At 39.9% G+C, this 24,933-nt stretch overlaps 1 protein-coding gene across 4 annotated transcripts; it reads right to left on the bottom strand.

The window, feature by feature from the left end:
* Positions 1-2,891: 2,891 nt before the first annotated feature.
* LOC117404203 (tafazzin-like) lies at positions 2,892-23,812 on the bottom strand. Of its 4 annotated transcripts, XM_059017430.1 has the most exons (13): positions 23,727-23,808; positions 23,539-23,628; positions 20,343-20,477; positions 18,758-18,886; positions 16,626-16,671; positions 14,267-14,352; positions 12,572-12,652; positions 11,727-11,747; positions 11,573-11,614; positions 11,351-11,413; positions 9,126-9,178; positions 7,384-7,461; positions 2,892-7,214 (listed from the first exon to the last, which is right to left on the bottom strand). In XM_059017430.1, exons 3-13 carry the CDS (start codon positions 20,449-20,451, stop codon positions 7,110-7,112), a joined length of 813 nt encoding a protein of 270 aa, XP_058873413.1. In that variant the 5' UTR covers positions 20,452-20,477; positions 23,539-23,628; positions 23,727-23,808; the 3' UTR covers positions 2,892-7,109. The 4 variants fall into 4 exon arrangements, with proteins under 4 accessions (XP_058873413.1, XP_058873415.1, XP_033862888.1 ...); XM_059017432.1 differs by lacking the exon at positions 9,126-9,178 and having other exon boundaries at positions 23,727-23,812; XM_034006997.3 differs by lacking the exon at positions 11,727-11,747 and having other exon boundaries at positions 23,727-23,806.
* Positions 23,813-24,933: the final 1,121 nt, after the last annotated feature.

Here is a 24,933-nt window from a genome sequence, read left to right on the forward strand (position 1 = left end):
ACTACAAACTCTGAAGTGGTTCATTTGTTTATTAAGAAGCCACCTCACATTCCATATATTATTACTTTGTCCTGGTGATGTATTTCAAGCTTGTAACACATCTTCATGTGTTATGACAATGACAATGTGCAAATACGGTTCATAATTTTTTTTAAAGAATCATAATAAACACAAGAATGAAACTATAAAAAGTTACTTTATTGTAATGTACAAATAAATGTAAACATGCACATATAATTTATTCTAAAAGTAATGTATATATTTTTTAATTCATGGATTAAAAAGCATCACATTTCAAACATCAAATGAACATACTGAACATACAATTTAATTACAGTTGTTTTGTGTTATTTTTTTATACTATTGTATTATTATTTTATTGATATTTTCAGAATTTAAGACACACCTTAGGTTTCATGGAACGCCAAGAAACAGTTTTTCTTTGGTGTGAAATGTAAGTGTAATGCATATTTTTGGCATTTCACCCTTGTTTGACCATCACATGCCGAATTTTTGCATCTTCCTTGTTTCTCTACAAAGTGAGGCCAGTGAGCTTTTGAACATTTGCACCTTTTTTGCAGAGTGTTTCTGCTAGAGATGTCTTGAATTCCAGGAGGCGTAGTTCTTCTCTCTTTGGCAGTTTCAAAGCCTGATAGTCTCTTCGGTAGAGCAACCATGCATTCACACAAAGCATGTACATAAAATTGAAAAAGATACGCAGGTACCATTTCTTTGACCTGATTTTGGTGTGGTACAATGCAATCAGTGAATCCATCAAATCTGTGCCACCCACTGACTTGTTGTACATCACAAGGAGGCTGTGTGGTCCAGTGGTTAAAGAAAAGGGCTTGTAACCAGAAGGTCCCCGGTTCAAATCCCACCTCAGCCACTGACTCATTGTGTGACCCTGAGCAAGTCACTTAACCTCCTTGTGCTCCGTCTTTCGGATGAGATGTAGTTGTAAGTGACTCTGCAGTCTCTGTAAGTCGCCTTGGATAAAGGTGCTTCTGAACAAGGTCAGCAAGGGTCTCACCTTGAAGAGACGATCTCTGTTTGGGTCATCTTCAGCTGCTGTATAGCATTATCATTGAAATGAAGATGTGCTTTTATTTGTTCCCATCTCTTCAAAGGCATAGCATCAGCAATTTGAGGGATTCTGCATTCTGGCTTCCAGGACATGCGAGACCTTGGAAGTGTAAAAATGGACATGTAAAAAGTAGTTCCAATAAATTTCTCTATCTCTTTCACAGTGCAGTGCAAATGAGAGCTTATGTTCTTTTGAAGAGCATAGATTTGACTGTTCAGCAATGTTCTGTACGCAATCTGTTGTGAGCATTTGTCTAAAGTAAAAATGAGGAGAATGCATTTCATCTACCTGAGGAAGCTTTGATTTCCAAAGGGGAGTTGGGTAATGAGCACGGACTGTGTTTCTCCAAAGAGGCTTGTTATTTGCCACGTGATGATGTTGGTAGTGACACTTCATCATCATTTTCAGCTACACTTTCCACGCCACTGCTGTCACTGCTGTTATTTTGTTCTTCAGGAAGAACATAAGAATCTTCTATTCTTTCCTCATCTGAACTCCCACTATCATCGCTATTTTCAGGAACTGTACCATTTCTAATCTGCCTGCCATAAAATTTGTTGACATCCACCTATGAAACAGATAATCACATTGTGTAAAACTAGCAAAAGACTGAATCAAAATGTTAATTATATTCACTGAAATTGCACAATGTCATTTATAAATGATGCAGTTTTTTTATGTTTTAAAAAACACATAAAAAAAACTAAAAATATTTTTAATATTGTTTATGTAACATTTTAACCCTCAAAAGTAACTTACCATGGTGCTGTTATGCCATGTGCTTTGACAGGTGGCAGAGGTTGTACTTGCTTATTTACCTGTCAAGATGATCACATGACTAATCCCAAAGGTTTTATTAGATAGAAGAGGAGTCATGTGTAATTAATAGGGTACAATAAAATCTAAAAAATGTTTTTTAGTACTGCAAGGGATTGTTTTTCTCAATGTCATTTGTGCATGACGTGGTGCAATACATGCAGACTGGGATGCTCAAAATGAATAAAATAATGTCACTTTTCCGGGATTCTTCATCCTATGAATAAATACTGAATAATAAATGAATGACCTTACACTCCCAATGAACACTAAGGTCATCTTCCATAGTGCACATATACATTTCTGATCATGTTTAAACATTTCAACTCAACTAAACCACCTAGCGTGTACAGCTAAAATGCTTTAAATGGAAAGCTTTTTTTTAAGTCTTTAAAATCTTAAAAAGGAGTGGACAAACAGAAACCAGGACACAGTTGGAAGTTAAATGGAAACTTAGGTCAGAGGGAAGGAGACACTTCTTCACACAGAGAGTGGTGAGGGGATGGAATGGGTTACCTAGTCATGTTGTTGAAGGAGACACTTCTTCACACAGAGAGTGGTGAGGGGATGGAATGGGTTTCCTAGTCATGTTGTTGAAGGAGACACTTCTTCACACAGAGAGTGGTGAGGGGATGGAATGGGTTACCTAGTCATGTTGTTGAAGGAGACAGTTCTTCACACAGAGAGTGGTGAGGGGATGGAATGGGTTACCTAGTCATGTTGTTGAAGGAGACACTTCTTCACACAGAGAGTGGTGAGGGGATGGAGTGGGTTACCTAGTCATGTTGTTGAAGGAGACAGTTCTTCACACAGTGGGGAGGGGATGGAATGGGTTACCTAGTCATGTTGTTGAAGGAGACACTTCTTCACACAGAGAGTGGTGAGGGGATGGAATGGGTTACTGTTGTTGATGCCGAATCACTGGGATCCTTTCAGACCCAACTTGACGTTTTGAGAAAAATCAATCAATCAGCTACTAGGAACCATGCAAGATCATACGAAGTCCAGGCTTTATTCATTCAAATCAAAACATTTCCCAGGGATTCTTTCCAATAAGGCAATACATATTTTACTTCAGTTACAGGTACAGAAGGGTATTCTTATAAAACAGTATATTTGTAGGAAACTAAAATTACCTACAAATGTATTTGCAATCAGTGCTAAAATAAATACAAACAAATAGTAGCTCTCATACTTTGATTATACAGCATTCGTTACAACACAGTCGTTCAGAATCAATAATTATCAGCTGCCAAAGGCTTATGTAAAGGATGTTGTAGTGCCTGTGTCTCGCAGCTGTGACAGTTTAACCTCCTGGGGACCCCCTGTGTCTGCTGGTTTTCATTCCAAATGAGCTCTCAATTACTTAACTAGACCCTTCATTCAACCGATAACCACTGCATTAGAGAACTTGAAATATATATCTTAGTTGTTTGGTTGTAGTTTTGTAAAATTAACAGGGGTTATACCTCTTTCAAAAAATAGAGTTAATTAAAGACTGGAGTAAAAGCTAGGCAAATATGGCCATGTTTTAAAATGAAAGAATACGTATACAAAGTGTATTTCAAACTGCACATTTGAGACCTAGTGTATATGACAAACAGAAGAGCGTAACAGGTAAGATTTGTGGAAGGATTTCATTTGCTACCTTCACTTTGAACGAAGATGGTTTAATACTTCAGTACTGGATGACTTTTAATCAGTATAAACAGGCCATTCATTTTACATAATAATACACTGAGCATAGAGGCAGTCAGAATGGAAACCTAATAAATTAAACTAAATAATACTGAAGAAGGGTTCAGAAAACAGCTATGGCCAAAAGTCACCTAGAATTTTAGGAATGAGAAATCATGTAATAATAGAAACTACAAAATGATATTGCAAAAGTCTACCAGAAGCCATAATAGTAGTACAATATTTCATGTTATATTTCAAAATGTTTTCAATTTGTCAGTTTTTTGTTAAGTATAAGGAATACTACAAGTGTTATGTAATTAAATACGTTAACGTACCATTATTCTGCAGGGTTCATCCGGGTTCTAAGGGCAGCAGTGTGGAGTAGTGGTTAGGGCTCTGGACTCTTGACCGGAGGGTTGTGGGTTCAATCCCCAGTGGGGGACACTGCTGTTGTAACCTTGAGCAAGGTACTTTACCTAGATTGCTCCAGTAAAAACCCAACTGTATAAATGGGTAATTGTATGTAAAATAATGTGATATCTGTATAATGTATAATGTGGTATCTTGTAACAATTGTAAGTCGCCCTGGATAAGGGCGTCTGCTAAGAAATAAATAATAATAATAATTCGACTTTATGAAGCACAATCAGTGAATTCTATAGGGCGATGCAAAACCGTTGGCCAGTGTCGTAGGCAGCAGAAGAGACAGCTGGAAACGTGGGAGTGAATCCGATTTGTATGAGGTTTAGTGAGTATATTACACAGAGATAATCAAATTACTTTAACACTAACATCAGTCCAGCACTGAGTTTTGATTGATACCGTCTTTCTTTACAGAAACATCATAATTGTTGATACTTTTTCTACCGCTGTAGTCGCCATGTTAGCATTGAAACCGTGAGTATTTACCTAGAACCTGCTTTTTTTTTTTAAACCCGTGTTTCAACTGATTTTACAATGAATATGCCCAAAAAAAAAAATGAAATTTAAAAAAACAGATCTTGTTGTGCCGAGAGCCCTGAAAAAGCTAACCGTGGTAGACTGGCAGTCATTTTGCATGCTTTTCCCAAAATTATAAAATGCATTTACTATAGTTTATAATGCTTTACCACACCTCTCTGGGCTTTACCATGTGTTCACTATGATTTATTACACTTTGCTATGCTTTTACTATGGGGGACTTTTATAAGGGAAACACAAAAAGCATAGCAAGCATAATACATTTAAAAAAAATAAATAAATAACAAGTTTAAATTTCTTTCCAGATACATTTGAATAGTGTAATTACAGCTTGTGAGGTAGATGTCTAGTAACTGGCGCAGATGAACACTTTCACCCTGCAGTGTGGTACACAACGTGATTCACTTTTAAACACTTCGTGTGCTTTAACAAGGATTGTACAGACAGGGTACAACCATGCTGGCTGAGAGATGAAGGGGCCCCTTTAATAGCAAGAAACTGCACACCATCCATACAGTATCTATCTATCTATCTATCTATCTATATAGATATATAGATATATAGATATATATATATATATGGCAGCTCTACTGGATCAGAGGCGTCATTATCAGAGACCCATGAGCTTACAGGTTTGACATAACCCTGCACATCAAGTCAGTATCTCAACTGGTCCCAGAAATATGAAGCTTTGCCAGTCCAGCTGTTAAAATGACCGTCCCAAAAGGATTAATTTATATTATAATCAAACATGATCTAGACAATCAGAGTATATAGCTGTGACGGCAGAGTCCAGGTGACTGACTGAGGCAGGCTCTGTGATGACACGGTCCTGGTGACTGGCTGAGGCAGGCTCTGTGATGCCTGGTCCAGGTGACTGGCTGAGGCAGGCTCTGTGATGCCTCTTCCAGGTGACTGGCTGAGGCAGGCTCTGTGATGCCTCTTCCAGGTGACTGGCTGAGGCAGGCTCTGTGATGCCTCTTCCAGGTGACTGGCTGAGGCAGGCTCTGTGATGACACGGTCCTGGTGACTGACTGAGGCAGGCTCTGTGATGCCTGGTCCAGGTGACTGGCTGAGGCAGGCTCTGTGATGCCTGGTCCAGGTGACTGGCTGAGGCAGGCTCTGTGATGCCTCTTCCAGGTGACTGGCTGAGGCAGGCTCTGTGATGACACGGACCAGGTGACTGACTGAGGCAGGCTCTGTGATGACACGGTCCAGGTGACTGACTGAGGCAGGCTCTGTGATGACACGGTCCAGGTGACTGACTGAGGCAGGCTCTGTGATGACACGGTCCAGGTGACTGACTGAGGCAGGCTCTGTGATGACACGGTCCAGGTGACTGACTGAGACAGGCTCTGTGATGACACGGTAAGGTGACTGACTGAGGCAGGCTCTGTGATGACTGGGCCAGGTGACTGGCTATATGAAAATCACAGTTTGTGGTCTGTACTGTTCCAAGGCAGCTGGCAGTAACTGGTTTAAATTGATAAATGACAATACTGTCTTAACTAAGCCTCCATTGGCACCAAATTCAATCATAAAAACTGAAAACAACATTATAATACTTTTAACAAGCTAAAATGAATTTGGTTTCTATAATTGTTACTGTTCAAGAACTGGTGCTTTTGTCCATCCCAAGCTTCATTATATTCCAGTCACTGCAGGAACACACAGCCCCAGCATCACAATAGAGCTACAGCTATCACTAGCATGAAGAACTACATCCCAGGAATCTACCTGCCTCTACAACACCCCAGATTCCACAACCCTCAATAACTTGAGCTATCATCACAGCTGAATAAAAACATCTACAGGTAAAAACAGAGGCGTGACAGAATGATGCACTGCCAGTCAGAACCGGGTACTCTTTAAATGTGTGCTAAAGAATGCCCTGTTTACGTTTCATTAACTAGATATTTGTAAAAATGTAAGCGTGGCAGACAGACAGCCTCTACAAAAAGTCCTTAGGAAGTTTCCTCATGATTGAACGAGCGGGTCTGCAGATATACAGAAAAGTGTAACATACGCAATCAGGTTACAATAATATTACTAAACTCTGAAGTGATTTTAACTAACAAAATATTTCACGAATGTTCTCCACCATGCACAGCCATTCATTATATAGGCCTCAAATGTGCAGTTCTGTAAACACATAAGAAACACGTTTTAGCAACCATGTATTTTTTATTTTGAACGTGATATCTGGTATTCTCCAAACGTTATAGAAATCTGTTTGCAAGCCATGCTTTTAGACTGTCTTACACTTCCTGGGTCACCTGGAGAGTGAATTTGTCCCCTCCCCTTCACTGGCTGCTTTCCTGCCAATAAACAAAATGCTGCTTTCGCTTTCAGGCAGTAACATGCTGTGAGCTGGGCTGAAATGACCAAGGAAGTAAAGCAGTAATAGACTTCCTGGAAGACGAGACAAGCCAGATTTAAACCTAGTGTGGTACTGTGCCAGCTTTCTCTTTAGGGTGCGTCCGCTTTGCCCAGGAGTGCTGTCATGGATGCCAGGCAGACTTCTACTCACACGCGCTCACTCACACACACACAGGCCTGGGTCCTGCTATCGGCCAGTGGCCTGGAAGCGCTGGTGAAGGGCCTCGGCTTGAGTTTTCAGACTGCGGAACTCCTCTTGAATAAAATCCGTCACTGCCTTCCGCATCTCCGTCTGCAGACAGAGAGAGTTAAGAAAGACAGACACTGCAGGCAGAGACAGAGTTAGGAAAGACTCTGATACACTGATAGATAGATAGATAGATAGCGTGAAATGCTAAACCGCCAGACTGCTTCCCCCATAGAAAACATATTCCGGTGTGTGTTTACATTGTAGTACTTACTGGAGTTTTGTTCTCAGATTTCAACGATTCCACAAGATGCTTTAAAGTGAAAGGTCTTCCGACTAAAACGGTTATTCTCTAGAACAGAAAACAACAAGAAATTAAATGTAAGGTAAACAATATGCAGGTATTTTACTTGCTGTAAGGGCTCATCTAAAAAATAATTTTAGTAAACATGGGACCAAACAAGAGGAGGCTGTTCGGCTCACCAGTGCTTGTCCGGTTCCTGGAAGCTGATCTTAAAGGATCTTAATGACTTAGCATCAAACACATGGCTAATAACCCATATTCCATACACATACCTCTCTGTGGCTCCTACCCTCTGATCCATTCAAGACCAGTATCTCCTACCACATGCCCAGATCTCTTAAAGTAGCTGTAGCTAACAAATAAGTTACATGAATTCTCTCTGCCATGCACATCCGTTCATTATATAGTCTAAAATGTGCACTTTTGAAAGAAACACATATTTTTGTATTTTCATTTAAAAACATGACATCTGGTACTACGCTACTTCAAAGAAAACTCTGTTTGCAAGCCATGCTTTTAGATTGTCTTGCACTTCCTGGGTCCCCTAGAGCGTGAAATTTTTCCCACCCCTTCAATGACTTCTTTCTTTTCAATAACCAATCAGCTTCTTCCCCTATTGACTGACATGCTTTCAGCCAGTAACATGACCCAGAAGACACTGCTGGGGTGAAATGACCAAAGAAGTAAAGCAGTAACAGACTTCCTGAATGGCAAGGTAAGCAAACTCAGAACTCTTTAGCCTAGTGTAGTACCAGATGTCTGTTTCAAAATGAAAACACATGTTCCTATAAAACTGCACATTTGAGACCCATGTAGCAAATGAAAGTGCAAGATTGATGGAATTATTTAGTCAGCTACTACTTTAATTAGAAGTTGTGGCATGGACAGACAAGCTGCTCCACAGAAGCACAGCTGCAAAATACCTGATCTTACCTGCCCGTATCGTGGAATGTATGGAGGCTGGCTGATCTTACCTGTCTGTATCCTGTAATGTAAGGAGGCTGGCTGATCTTACCTGTCTGTATCCTGTAATGTACGGAGGCTGGCTGATCTTATCTGTCTGTATCCTGTAATGTACGGAGGCTGGCTGATCTTACCTGTCTGTATCCTGTAATGTAAGGAGGCTGGCTGATCTTACCTGTCTGTATCCTGTAATGTATGGAGGCTGGCTGATCTTACCTGTCTGTATCCTGTAATGTACGGAGGCTGGCTGATCTTACCTGTCTGTATCCTGTAATGTACGGAGGCTGGCTGATCTTACCTGTCTGTATCCTGTAATGTAAGGAGGCTGGCTGATCTTACCTGTCTGTATCCTGTAATGTATGGAGGCTGGCTGATCTTACCTGTCTGTATCCTGTAATGTACGGAGGCTGGCTGATCTTACCTGTCTGTATCCTGTAATGTAAGGAGGCTGGCTGATCTTACCTATCTGTATCCTGTAATGTACGGAGGCTGGCTGATCTTACCTGTCTGTATCCTGTAATGTAAGGAGGCTGGCTGATCTTACCTGTCTGTATCCTGTAATGTAAGGAGGCTGGCTGATCTTACCTGTCTGTATCCTGTAATGTAAGGAGGCTGGCTGATCTTACCTGTCTGTATCCTGTAATGTAAGGAGGCTGGCTGATCTTACCTGTCTGTATCCTGTAATGTAAGGAGGCTGGCTGATCTTACCTGTCTGTATTCTCTAATGTACGGAGGCTGGCTGATCTTACCTGCCCGTATCGTGGAATGTACGGAGGCTCGTTAGGAAGGACATCGTTCATGCCTGTGAGAACAAGCAGCACTTAAAACATGTTCTAAAAGCTCATACAGGCCTCTGCTTGTATCTGTGAAGTACTGGTCTTTGTAATCTGTATAAACACATATAATGCAGCATCCATGGTGTTACATGCTTCAGAAATCCCCATGGCCTACAATACATACATGGATAAATGACACGCACGTATTTAAGATCACTACATACAGACCCCTCCTTATACCCCCAGATCACTACATACAGACCCCTCCTTTTATTATTATTATTATTATTATTTGTTTATTTAGCAGATGCCTTTATCCAAGGCGACTTACAGAGACTAGGGTGCGTGAACTATGCATCAGCTGCAGAGTCACTTACAACTACATCTCACCCGAAAGACGGAGCACAAGGAGGTGAAGTGACTTGCTCAGGGTCACACAATGAGTCAGTGGCTGAGGTGGGATTTGAACCGGGGACCTCCTGGTTACAAGCCCGTTTCTTTAACCACTGGACCACACAGCCTCAGAAAAGTACATACAGACCCCTCCTTATACCCTCAGATTCTGATATCTTGTGATCTGGATACACTGTGGTGTTTAGAAGAAAAATGATCTTTCTCCTGGCGAACGTTAAAAAGTTAATAAAAGTTGAAAACAAAAAAAAAATAATTCCCTTGTTTATTTATCTATGATTAGGGGTCTACTTAAAATGCGGAGAATTTACATATTTTTCCTGGGTAGTTTATGGAATAAAATTAGGATTTTGGGGACCTGTTTAAACACTAAATAAATAGACCTAAGTAGATAATATTTCAGAGCACTATAAAAGCCTAAAAATAGTGGTACTTGTTTCCTTACTAAAACGGAGTGCTGTGTCATTTGTTAAAGGCAAGCATGCACAACTCCCCAGCAGCTGCTGTCGACATTCTCTGTCTCTGTGTTGTGAAGACTTGCCCATACATCGAGACTGCACGTTCTGCATCCACTGAATGAGCTGGAAGTGTACGGCACTGCCAAGTTATACAGATGTGGAAATCAATGACAAACAGTCCCAAAACTCGGTTACCCTCAAGGACATCTGACATTCTTTAATAAAGGCCATATATGCAGCACGTTCACTGTCATGCTGTTTGTCCAATCCAGGAATTGATTTTATTAGTACCGAGTCAAAAAGAAAACATGCCTAATTCTGGTCTAAAATTCTAACTGCGTTTAAAAAGTAAGCAGCAGGTTGTTTGAAGCGAGGAGGCTGTGCTAGATCGTACCTGTAGTGCTGATTTAACTTGGCTACAACCCACAGGAATACTTTTTGTCTGCGATGACTTTCAAGTTTGTTTTCTGAAAGCTGCTATTTGTTTTACACTCTGTTTTGCAGCCTCTGTAATAGCCTTTTGTTTAATGTGTGATTTTGAAGCTAAATAGAGATCGATTGTATTTTCTCCAAAGTCACACTACAAGATGTGCAAAACGATTTACCTGCATCTGCATGTAAAGTTTCTACAGGAAATTTCTTGACACGATCCTCAGCTGAAATATACTTTGCTTTTTTTGCTTTGTAGTCTATTTTTGGTATTTTACCTCCAAAGCTGAAAACTAGATTTTAGCAACCTAAATCAAAATAACAATGCAATACTGACTTTGTCCCACCCCCTACTGTACAGTTAGTACAGGTACAGAGGCACAGATTGGCTGATTAAAACATAAAACAATTACACAGCCACACACCCACATTTATCTGGCAGGGACAGAAATTAACCCTATCCCTGCCAACCACCAACACATTTTTTACAGGCAGGGATTTGCCCAGCCACACTCAGGGTGTTTTTTGCACACATGACGGCGAAGGAATAATAAAAAGCCTATCTACAGAATAAACATCCCTTGCGGTGTGCAGTAGTACATTTAAATTAGGAATTTTTTCTCTCTGCAATGCCTTGACCCCTAAAAGAGATGCATTTCGCAGTGACACCTCAATTTCCCCATTTCTGTGAAATCGTGAATTAGGTAGACGCCTACCTATGATGTGTGAATAAAAAAAAATATCAAAACTATCGGAAATATGTTGAAAACATTTCAATTTGCTATTCAGACAGGGTTTGCAACAGCTTACATGTGGCCATCAGGGGCAATCAATCCTAGCAGTGAAGGTAGCAGGTAATACAAAGAGGGCTGCAGAGGTTTGAAAAAGGGTGCGACTTACCAACATGCCAAAGGGGCAGAATTATTGGATTTAAATTACACTCTGCTATGAGACGTCCAATGCCTAAAACAAACAAAAACAAAATGTAATACTTTGAAACGATTTGTTTATCGTTACAGTTAAAGCCCCTAGCTAGGATGCCAGTTACATTTTCATTAATGCAAGCTGCTTCTGCAATGAAATCCCTCCTTCTCACACATTCCTTTCGCAGGGAGCCCTTACCCCATTTCAGTCTGATAAGCTCCCGAGTCATGTTCACCTTTCCTGGAAGATACAAGAAACATTCGTGAATGCGTTGATTCTTTTTATTGATCATTTGATAGTGCTAGTCCACTGGCATTCTTCTATGGATCTGATCAATATTACCTTTACTGACCTTGCAAGACATTAAATACACCTTAAAATAAATAAGATAAACAATATATATATATATATATATATATATATATATATATAGAGAGAGAGAGAGAGAGAGAGAGAGAGAGAGAGAGAGAGAGAGAGAGAGAGAGAGAGAGAGAGAGAGAGAGAGAGAGAGAGGGATTTTTGAGAATTATATTGGTTGACTATCACTAATATTACTTGACGTAAATGAAAATTAAAAGAAACGAGGTGCTATGATGACGTATGTTTAACAAACTATAAACAAAGTGAGTTCTTATTATTTATTTCTTAGCGGACGCCCTTATCCAGGGCGACTTACAATTGTTACAAGATATCACATTATTTTTACATACAATTACCCATTTGGGTTTTTTTATTGGAGCAATCTAGGTAAAGTACCTTGCTCAAGGGTACAGCAGCAGCGTCCCCTACCAGGGATTGAACCCACGACTCTCCGGTCAAGAGTCCAGAGCCCTAACCACTACTCCACACTGCTGCTCACATTAGAGGTTCTAGTCTCCACTCATTTTCGCTAAACAGGAACAGAATTTTGTTTTATTTTTTTCTGTGTATGTGTACACGGGGCTGGCATGGTCATTGTTTAGAGTCTGGGATTAGGATACTGTTCTGTAGGAAAGCCAACTGCCACAATCTGCTATTATTTACGTCATTTAAGCATTTCTGTCTTTTGCATAAATTGCATGTTGGCCAGCAAATACATATTCAAGCAGTGGTTGTTTGAATATTCGAATATTTATCCCAGCACCAGTTACAATCCTTTCAAATGAATATTAAAATAGGCTTAAAGGACTTGGAAACCATCTTTCAGCTTTCGATTACCTTCTGGGAAAATATGCACCCATTCACCTCTGTTGAGCTTCTCCAAAATAAAATCCATGCCCTTCTGATAAACACCGTCACCTGAGAACAGAGATCAGCTCATGAGTGCCAGTCAGCTCCAGACCACACGGGGAGCTTGAATTGGCTTCATAAGGGAAAGGAATGTGGGTTAACCTTCTGGTCTCATCTCCGCCTGCCCCACCTGCAGGTGTACTGTATAGGTTACCTGTGTGGAACTTGCTTTACATTCTAGAGAACTCACAGATTTGAGAATCACAGAGACAGCAGGTTCATCTAAAGGGACCAGCCATATAAACACGTCAGACGTACAAAAGGGGCCAAGTTACATAATAAAAGGATCAGCCCTGTAAAGATCTAATGTAAAAGTGGCCAAGCTAAACAAGACACACACACTGGGGGAACCTTGCAGAAGGAACAAGCAGTTACATGAATAAAACACGATCCGCCTTCATTTACTATACTTTTTGCCTCTTCAACAAGAACAGAAGATGAACAGGTTTTTAGTATTAGGGCAGTGCCAAAATATAAAGAAAAAAACAAACAATTAAACCTAGGATTGTCCAAAATGATCATCAAGTACAGCAAGCGTACCCAGCGTGCCCTTTTACAAGACCCCCTCCAAAAGCACACATAAAAATGTAATTACTCACCATAGTGGAAGTGGAAGTGAAAATAAGCACTTTGACGAGTTTACTGTATCCTGTGTTGTACACATTCACATAAGAATTGCATCGGTTCAAAATTTGAAAATAATCTTTTTCTCTCTATGGATCATAATCTGGATCTTAACTGGCTTTCCAAAGCAGTAAAATAATAATAATAATTCAGAAACAAATTCTAGATATATATTTCGTTTCTATATTGATCACTGTCCATGTGCAGAAAGCAGCTCGTACTTACTTGAAACCAAGCAGTACTGCGTGACAGACAGGGTTTTTCACTAGCTGTCTGAAGAACTGTTTCCTACCTTCTGTCCTAATTCTATCTCCATTTAATTCCCTACTGTGTCCTCTGGTCCTGGTTTCTGTGCTGTGCTTAAAGTATTGGTTAGAGTTAGCTATATCAACTCCTTTTAAGATTTTAAAGACTTCAGTCCCCCCCTTCTTTGTTCTCGGCTAAGTAAATTCAGTTCTCTCAGCCTTTAATAGCTCATTCCTTTATATATTTGAATCTTGTTTTATATATGATGTTACAGTGTTTAGCGCTGTCCAGAAAAAATAATCTGAATGCCACCAAAATAATAAAGCTACCCTAGAATTCCCCTGAAGTTCAGTCCTGTCTAGGTAGATATACTCATGGTAGCTTTGCTATATCTTTCATTCTTATTTGCTTGGAGTGATTATCCTGATGACTCCCAATACAGTACTGGGGATCTGAGATTCAGCTAATTTCAAAACAAATGAGAAGTCAGTCATAAAGGAGGCTGTGTGGTCCAGTGGTTAAAGAAACAGGCTTGTAACCAGGAGGTCCCTGGTTCAAATCCCACCTCAGCCACTGACTCATTGTGTGACCCTGAGCAAGTCACTTAACCTCCTTGTGCTCCGTCTTTCGGGTGAGATGTAGTTGTAAGTGACTCTGCAGCTGATGCATAGTTCACACACCCTAGTCTCTGTAAGTCGCCTTGGATAAAGGCGTCTGCTAAATAAACTAATAATAATAATAAAGTAAGGTTACCTCTGCAGATAGGTACACATTTCCCCATGCTGAAAAACCTCGAATGGGCCTCTTTGGTAAAACAGATATCAGCTGCTGCCAGCGCCCTGGAAAAAATTAAAAAACATCTCAATAACATATTTACAAGAAAGGTTAAATCTGGTGGTAAATATGAAAAATGTTCTGGACCCCCTCGGCAGTGTTTACAAGAAACACATGCTTTAACGTTGCTGTGTCCAACGTTTTACTGACTTTTATTTTTTTTATTAGCACATCATAGGTAAATTAGGTAACTCTGCGAGCAGATTAGCAGTCAACGGATCAGATCGCTCTTCAGGGCACGGCTGACTCTATTTAGGGTAATTTTCAAGGAATTGTCTGTGGCACCAGCGATTTAAAGTGTTTGTTTGAAGAAAGGAGCTATAAATATCCCAGCAACTGTCTGGGTTTGCATTAGGTATCACTGCGAGCAGGCTAGCAGTCGACAGATCAGATCGCTCTTCACACAGCTCTCGACCTCCAGGGCGGTATGTAAGCACTGACGCCAACCTGGTGTGCCAGTACTCAGCGCCAGCTCACCCTAACCTTAACCTCTCGGCCATCTCAGCATCACCTTAAACTTAACCTCTCCAAATCAGACCTCCTTTTCTTCCTCCCCACCGCTGATCTCTCTATCTCTATTCCTCTTGAATCCACCACCCTCTCTCCCTCCTCATCCACCAAGAACCTCGGTATCATCCACGACTCCTTCCTCTCCTACTCTCAGCACATCTCTACTCTGACACCGCTCCTGTCGCTTCTTCCTCAGCAACATACGCAGAATTCGCCCCTTCCTCACCAAATACTCCACGTAGCTCCTAGTTCAGGCCCTGGTACTGTCCTGCCTTGACTACTGCAACTCCCTTCTGGCCGGCTTCCCTGCCTCTGCTACCCGTCCACTCCAACTCATCCAAAACTCTGCTGCTAGCCTTGTCTTTTCTCCCATGCTTCACCGCTGCTCACATCCAATTCAAAACTTGTACTCACAAGAAGAATGGGTGAATATTGCACGATCCAGATGTGCAAACCTGGTAGAGACTTACCCCAAAAGACTCACAGCTGTAATTGCTGCCAAAGGTGGTTCTACCAAGTATTGACTCAGGGGGGTGAATACTTATCTAACCAAGACATTTCAGTTTTTTTTTATTTTTCATTAACTGTTATTTCACAATAAAAATTCTCTTGCCTCTTCAAAGTGTTGAGTAGGTTGTGTAAATCAAAGGAAAAAAAATCCCCAAAATCCCTGTGAAAACGTCCAAGGGGGGTGAATACTTCCTATAGGCACTGTAAATGTAATTATTTACTGTATTCTTTATTTTCTACTGATTTTATTGTACTTTATAACTGCTCTTATCTGTAATGTGATATTCTGTAATGTGATATTTTATAATATGATACTTTATAATGTGATATTTTGTACTGTGATATTTTGTAACAATTGTAAGTTGCCCTGGATAAGGGCGTCTGCTCATAAATAAATAATAATAATAAATCAACTAGGGAATTGCTTTCTTTCAAGTTTTACTCGGGAACGTTCGCCAGGAGAAAGAGAATGTTTCTTCTAAAAATCGCAGTGTATCCAGATCACGCTCCCTCCTACAACAATGTTGGTTATTGAAATCAGAAATGATTGCAGGAGGGAGTGTGATCTGGATACACTGAGATCATTAGAAGGCACTTCTCTCCTGTAGAGTACACCGAGTAAATGCTGAGAAACGTATTGCCGGTTATGACAAGTGCCAGTCCTTTCTACCAGAGCACTCAAATACGGAGTTCATAAGTGACAGCCAGCCTAGTTTTATGAACACATGACAACGGTGTGTCAAAGAGGATCACTCCAGACTGCCATGTGGATTATACAGTACATCTAATTTATATAGAGACTGCTACAAGCACACTGGTAAATATAATCACCATAATCTACAAGAGTAGGAGCAGTCACTGACTTTAAACCTGCTAGACAAGGAACAAGTCTCCCTGTTCCTAAAAAGAAAACCAAATTTAGCTTCAAACTTTAAACCCGACTTATCAATATGGTAATTAAAAGTAAGATGCACATCAATCCTTCTCTTTCCGGAGTTTATTTATACAATTCTCATTCATCATAATACTTTTTATCATAGCCCTTTTAAACCGACCTAAACTACTGTTACCTGTCATTTTGAATGTTGCTGGAATCCCAAGATCTAATCCACTTTCGGCACACTGCAGCTGTCATCTGTTCCTACAGATTTGCTTTTCAATAGTAGCCTTCTGGTTTATCATATTAGACGTTTACAGACCATGATATTGTGTGTTTCCAGCCAGCTTAGAGATGACATGTTTTAGTTGTTTCACTCACCATCTCATTTTGCTGAAGTTCCAAAGATGCCTCAGCTTCAAGATCCCTAAATAAGGTAAAACACATCTAGTGATCCGCCCACACTGTGTTCCAGGGGTTTTACAAATACAAAATATGAATTCCGGATGGAATATACAAGCCATGCTTACACTTCCTGGGTCTCCTAGAGGGTGAAACTGCCCCCACCCCTTCAGTGGCTTCTTTCCTGTAAATAACCAATCAGCTTCTTCCCCTATTGACTGACATGCTTTCAGCCAATAACATGACCCAGAAGACACTGCTGGGGTGAAAGCAGTAACAGAATTCCTGGAAGAACCAGGTGTTTGCAATAACATGTGTTTCTTTCAAAACTGCACACTTGAAACCTATGTAGTAATGGAAATGCAAAATGGCAAAATATTTTGTTTTAATTATTTTCTTAGCTACAATTACTTTGACGAAAGTTGAGACAAATATATATATATATATATATATATATATATATATAGAGAGAGATATATATACACTGTATATATATATATATATATATATATATATATATATATATATATATATATATATAGAGATATATATAGATATATACTGTATATATATATACACACACACACACACACACAGTCAATTATCCAAACTAATTGATCCGAATCGATACTAGTTTGCATAATAGATTTATATGGATATTTGAACAGGTATTAATAACAATTACTGTACCTTATATAATAATGTATATAATAAAGTTAACATACACAAGTACTTAGTACATAAGTACCTACTGATGATATATAGCTAGTAACCTATTCTATCACGTTAAGCATACAAAGCTTTACAAATCATTAAATGAATGCAATTCAGTACAACTTTAACACCTAGAGTTAAGGTAATGAAATACTGTAATTAAACGTACCATATACTAATCTTTGAAAATCAAAGACTACAATTCAGTACAACTTTGACACATTACAGAACTTTAGGAATCTAGGAATTAAACTTAAAAAATTCTGTAAAATGTTTCCATACTTTGATACTTGCTGTTAAGGCATTGTAATAACGTGCAATTGAAATGAATAAAATAAAAGTTCTTAGCTGCTCAATAACACAGACAGGATCTCCAACCCTTACTGACGAAATAGAAAAAAAAAAATCAAGCACGAGGCGACTGTTTTCATTTGCTTAACTGTAACAGTTTAAAGCACACCATGGGTTTGGTGGTCTGAATAATTATTTAACTTTCATTTGCCTGTCTGCTGGTCCTTTTTTTGGCAGCTAAATCTCATAGTCGTTTTAGCAGCAGAAGCTGTGTGCGTAATACACCACACATAATACACCACATGCAATACACCACATGTAATATATCACACTCAATACATCATGTGATTACAGGGGCGTTCGGTTGACTCGGCAGTACGGTTGATCAAAGATCGGATAACTGACTCTACTGTGTGTGTGTGTGTGTATATATATATATATAATACATGGATGAAGGCTATAATTGCATCCTGAGCCCTTCTACAGTAGTGACGTCAAAAAGTGATAATTCCTCTAGAGGAAAATATACTTGAACTTTGACCCATTCGACTCCTCTAGACCATCACTTTCAATTCAAACACAAAATGTAAAAATAATGTGATATCTTGTAACAACTGTAAGTCGCCCTGGATAAAAAAAGATTTAAAGCTGATATATTCGTATCTCAGAGAAACTGGAGAAACGGATAACGACATAAAATGTCTGTACAGCACTGAAACGCTAAGTTTAAAAAAACCGAACTGTACTGCTGAACCTCGTCTTCTTTAATAATAGCATCATAAGGGAATCCATGTATTATAAAAAGCAATAGATGGGCCTTTTCAGTGAGTTACAGGAAAACAATTCCATCTCGGGGTTCTGTGACAGTTTATAAATTACTCGACCTTCGGTCTTGTAATTTATGACGTCACAGAAAGCCTAGATTAAATTATTTTGCTGTAACTCACTGAAGCCCATCTCTCTCTCTCTCTCTCTCTCTCTCTCTCTCTCTCTCTCGCTCTCATATATATATATATACACACACAATTTTTTTTTTTTTTTAAATAGAAACTGACAAATGCATGCATTCCATTTCTTGTGTGAATTTAGCAGCAGCCCTGTGTTACCCCAGAGGTGTGGGTCGTCCATGCAGGACTGGTGGTTACACAGGGTGATGAGTGGGGTACCCTTGGGCCGCTTCTCAATCAGCTCATACAGGACATCCTGGTTGTAGACTGTAAGATAGTTCATGTATTCTGCAAAGACAAGAGAGATGGGTGAGGGCATGGAATGGGTTCCTAGACACTTCATCACACAGAGTGGTGAGGGCATGGAATGGGTTCCTAGACGCTTCATCACACAGAGTGGTGAGGGCATGGAATGGGTTCCTAGACGCTTCATCACACAGAGTGGTGAGGGCATGGAATGGGTTCCTAGATGCTTCATCACACAGAGTGGTGAGGGCATGGAATGGGTTCCTAGACGCTTCATCACACAGAGTGGTGAGGGCATGGAATGGGTTCCTAGATGCTTCATCACACAAAGTGGTGAGGGCATGGAATGGGTTCCTAGATGCTTCATCACACAGAGTGGTGAGGGCATGGAATGGGTTCCTAGACGCTTCATCACACAGAGTGGTGAGGGCATGGAATGGGTTCCTAGACGCTTCATCACACAGAGTGGTGAGGGCATGGAATGGGTTCCTAGATGCTTCATCACACAGAGTGGTGAGGGCATGGAATGGGTTCCTAGACGCTTCATCACACAGAGTGGTGAGGGCATGGAATGGGTTCCTAGATGCTTCATCACACAGAGTGGTGAGGGCATGGAATGGGTTCTTATACGCTTCATCACACAAAAATGAAATGCAAGTTAAAAGTAGGATCGGGGATGAACAATTCACGTCATTTGTCAGCTCTGTTTGAAATAAAATTAAGGTGGCCACAATTAGGTGCAGGCAAGATATGAAGGTAAAAACAAAGATTGTTTTGTAATGAACAGCTCTCTTCTGAGTTTAATTATGAAAACAGAATCAGCGCAATTTGTCTAAAGGGATGCCACCTGATTAAAAATAAAACCCGAAAACTTCGAGCCCTACTTGTGTGTGTGTGTGTGTTGGCATTTACTTTTTCCAAAATACTTGTTTTATTTATTTTTACAATATGCACCTGTTAATATGAACCAAAACACATTATTTTAAAATAAAATACAGTGCATGGTGGGATACTATCGTATTAATCTCCACTGTTCACTGCGCTGCTAGGAACTGTAACCAAACTATTCTAATAGTTTGTGGACACACTAAGCCTGTCTAAACATGAAACGCAACTTCAGTATGGACGCTTTGAGCTGGATTAATTAGAACAGTTTCGAGTACAGTTCTTGAGATCGGTTATGTAGTGTGGACAGGGCCTTAGAGATCCAGCTTGTCAGTGTTTTGAGATCAGCTAGATACTTGGAACTGGACGAGCACAGAAGGAGTGAATGGCCTCCTTTCGTTCTTATGTTCCTGTGTACAAGTTATGAATCATTACCAGTTGTACTGTCCTTTCAAAGCTTGATATCTTGAAACATTATTGTGCCCATACGTGTAATATATATTGTAACAAAAAAACAATCGTGTGATTGGTGCACGAACAATTGGTGCGAGGTGAACACGAATGCTGTGCAATGTGTGCTTTCTCCATGTCCCTTGTGATGCTGTTAACTCACTGGTCCAGAAGCGGCTGTAGGAGCCCACCAGGCCTGTCACCACGGTGCTGGTGATCCTCCGGAGCAGACAGGGGCGCTGTGGGAAAGGCCATCTCACTTCCAGGGGCATCTCTGACAGCCTGCTCTCATCCAGACCTGAAACACCAACACACAGCTTACTGACAGATCACATTACAAGTGTGCATACATGAGCAAACCACTGGGATTGACCTGAAAGCTAAATCAGACTTGTTCATTTCCAGTAGCAGATCCAGATCCAATCGAAGTGGGACCCCCAGTTAGGATCAGAACTCGATCCCTTCAACTGATGGAATTACCTGATGAGCTTCAAAAGCGAAGGGTGTAAATGTCAGACTGCTGAAACATATATGCAGGCTGAATCCTAATTTGGTTAGTATATGTCAGGTCAATCACCCTCAAAACCGAAGGCTCATGGATTTTGATGCTGTTTGGCAGGAGTGTTGGTGCCATAGAGATATAAGATGCCCCCCAAGTTTCACGTCTAGGTCAAATGGTTTTTATGTGAGATGTCACCAAATATTTGACCCGAAATGGTTCCCAGATCAGACCAATGACATAATACTATCAATAACTTTTTATTGTTAATGCTACAGTATAAAGTAAACTATTGCTGGGAAGCTCTCTTTGTGCTCTATCCAAACATTGTTTTATATATTAAAGTCAAGCTGAATTTTGCCCTTTGACCTTGAATTGTTGAGCCTTGACCTCACTTGGACTGTCAAGCCCCAACATGGACGACCAAAATCAAGGTTTGATACTGAAGTTCACATCATCTAAGTTTGTACCAAACATCTGCCTGGGATATTGATAGATCAGGAGGTATTCACATGGTGTCACTGTAGTTTCATGGGTGATACATTTGGAGGCTGGCAGTTCATATCTATAAATTCTTGAGTTTGTATCACTTTGAGTATATGCTCCATTACATACGAGTATAATTACATTTTATACCAGTTTTCCATCCCAATAGTCCACACATGATGCAGCTTCAGCACACTGCACTGTGGGTAGCTTTAGAGGTGTTCTATACATGTTTCTATAGACTGACTGAACCCTCTACCCTCTCCCTCTCCCTCTCTAAGTTGTTTTCCCTTTCCATTCATAATTATACAATGGCAAGAAAAAATTCTGAGCTCTGATTGGTCAGCCTTGCACTATGCTGGGATAACATCACGGATCTAGTACCGGCAACCTCCTCACTGAAAACCCAGAAAAACATATCAATCCACCACAACTGTCAATAACACAGAATAAATTACACAATTCCTGAAGTGAATTGTGCCTTAAACAACATGACAACTGTGGAAACCTCGTTTGGCAAAGAGCCTTCAAACACAGAGCAGCCAGGAGACCAGACAGCACCTCTCAGAGAGAAAAAAAAACATCTAAAAAAAAAAAGTCAAAGGTCAACATTCTTTGACGTTAAATATAAAAAATTGCATATTTGGATGTAGAGCTTTCCAGCAATAGTTTACTTTTTATTGTAGCCTTAAAAAATATAGTTATTGGTACTTTTATGTCATTGGTCTGATCTGGGAGCAAGATATTTGGGTCAGATATTTGGTGACATCTCACATAAAAAAGACGTGAAACTTGAGGACATCTTATAACTCTATCGCACCAACATCCCTGCCAAACAGCATCAAAATTGGAAGAGGTCAGGTCAGAACCCTTCCTGAAGTGATTGATTTGACAGGGACAGGCCCAATTACTATGGATCTGATCTCAGACCTGCAGCTGATGGATATGAACAAGTCTGATTTCAAACTGCTTTCAAACCACTCAGTGGGAGATGGGAACACAACACATACGTCATTGTAACCTGCTGCCATCTAATGATCACTAAATAGAAACACACATAAAACGATGAATATATGTGCCTGGGACTGAAGCAGTAAAATTGTATGGGGGCACTACACCAACACCATCTAATAAATCAATAAACAACAACAACAACAACAACAACAACAACAACAACAACAATAATAATAATAGGTGAGACAAAAAAACAATCCGAGCAAGTTTTGAGTACATGGGCCTCGCACGATGTTTGCTGTGCAAACAATACAAAAAAAAGCTGCATCTTCCTGTTGCTACTTTCAGTCACGATGAGAAAGACAGCAGACCAGTCCGAATTTGACACGCCAATTTCGGGTTGTCACAGGTGACTCTGTATTCAACACTCCTGCACAGGCACAACACTAAACAATCCAGAAGAAACAGGAAGGGACCCCCTGCAGCCTCCGTCATGGCCGGTGTTATATCAGGGTGTGTTGCAAAGCGAACAGGGACACAATTAAAGCGGGTTACAAAACAGCACCTACATTTACCTGTGCCTTTTTTATGTGGAGATTTAACAGCACGGAGAATTCCCTAATTACTCGCACAGGTAGAATTACATAACTATCTTGGGTTCTCGTGTGTTGTTGAGGCGCTACAGTAGATATTTAAAGAATACTCTTAACACAGACCTACATTATTCGTTAGATACTGTTTAAAATGTTGGTGTGAGAAAACAGATTTTTGTTCGAAATTCCAATAATGCATTTTTATTCAGACACACACACACACATCAGAACTGGGAAACCGCCCGTTTTCAGTTTCCTATACTTGGAATTAAGTTTATTACATTTTAAATAAATACAATATAGAGCTCCTATTAAATTATGGAATGCTCTGCCTTTGTTTGTCAGGGAAGCTGGGACCGTTACAGTTTTCAAGTTAAGACTTAAAACGCACTTTTGTAAAATGGCTTTCTTATCTTGGTGGGTTTTAGTGTATACAAGCAGTATACATTCGCAGTATATATATATATATATATATATATATATATATACAAACTGTTATTTAAATATGTTATTTAAATGGTCTGTATGCAGTTGTTTGAGTGACATGCTATACAAATGTGTTGTGGTTTGCTCTTTTTTTCCGCTATGTACTGTACAGTGCTTTGCGATACTTCTATATAAAAAGCGTTATATAAATGCAATAAATATATCAATATAAATAAATGCTTACATATTACGTAAACCGCTACACGTTATTCGCTGTAATATTGCAGCACACGTGGTAGTATTCTGAGGTATGCACACTGTTCAACTATCTAAAGTTAATATTTAGTTTATAAAAGTAAAAAAAAATGTAACAGAAAAATAATTTATATTAAAATAATCACCTTCCGTTGACAGTCGAACAGCGCCGCTTATGTGGAAAAAAAAACACGTCCAAAATGGAGGATGCTGGGAAGTGTAGTCCGTATAATCGACTGGTCAACACAGAAACAATACCAAAACAATAATTTCATTACAAATTACAACAACGATAACAATACATGTTTAACAATAACATAAAAACAAAATTTACCTGCCTTAGCAATTTTTTTAACTCTGAAAAATGAAATATTTCATTCTGGGAGATGTAGTTCCGTGAGTTCACTGGCGTTATTTACCTCCTAAAGGTCACTGTGTACGCCGAGTCTGTACCGTAAATCGCGAAAATAGGCGCAAGCTTGTTAAAGGTCGGATACTGTTACCATGAAAACAGGTGCCTCGTCAGGGGATAGCACCTCATGTGTGCACGTAATCACCGGGGGACACTGAAACACGTCAGATCTGCCAGGGCTGGCATGGTGGCTCTGCACCCTGATGACAGCAATACGACTTGTGTTTCTATTTTGCCCATCCCAGTATCGAAACAACGTGAAGAAGTACAATATATGGCACAAATAAAACTAGCATGCTGCGCTAACCCATGAGTCTTTCTTGCTGTATCCCAAAGCCAGTGTGCTGTGGCTTTTACTTTCTCAAAACAAGGCCATTGATGTCGAATTGACTGCTTATATTTTTATATTCTTTTACTCAATCTGTCTTCACTCACTCTCTCCTATGGTGTACAGTTGACCGCGTTGCACCTGTGTGACGTATTTTAATTTCGCATCGAGTCCTGAGACCCTGTCAGAACCGCAGAAAGGGGAGCACGCCGGGGCCCGTAGAATGAATGCATGAATAAACAGACTATTAAATTAATAATCACTGAGGTGGATGGCCCTGAAAATTAATATATTGATTATATAATGATTTCAACTTATGAGTTTGCCTGCTGGGCCCCCCCCCCCTAAGTGCGTGGGACGCTGTGCAACTGCGCCGGCTAATCCTCCGCCACTGAACTCATCTCAATTTTGAATCTGGTTTAGAAAAATGAAATACCGAATTACTTTGAATTAACGCTGCGGCGTTTATTTTAAATTGATAGAAAACAGCGGCAGTGTAGTGTTTTTTGAAATGCGCAATTTTTTATTGCGTTTTTTACGGTATTTGAGGGGGGGGGCATATATTTAAGTTTATTTCTGTGGATACAACTCGATCAGGATGGCGAAGAATTCCTACAACTTTAAACTGAAAGCTGTTGAGCTCGCAGATCAGATCAGTGTTTGACTAGGTGAGGTCACATACCAGTATAGCGTAGAGAGGGAAATAATAACGTGACAGAAGTGTCAATTCAACACCGTTGCTTTATTTTCTTCAGTGAAAGAGGAGTAGATGCCGTGGCTATCCCTAGCGTCTCTTATTAG

The sequence above is a fragment of the Acipenser ruthenus genome, chromosome 56 (genome assembly GCF_902713425.1).
Source record: "Acipenser ruthenus chromosome 56, fAciRut3.2 maternal haplotype, whole genome shotgun sequence".
Classification (NCBI taxonomy): Eukaryota; Metazoa; Chordata; class Actinopteri; order Acipenseriformes; family Acipenseridae; genus Acipenser; species Acipenser ruthenus.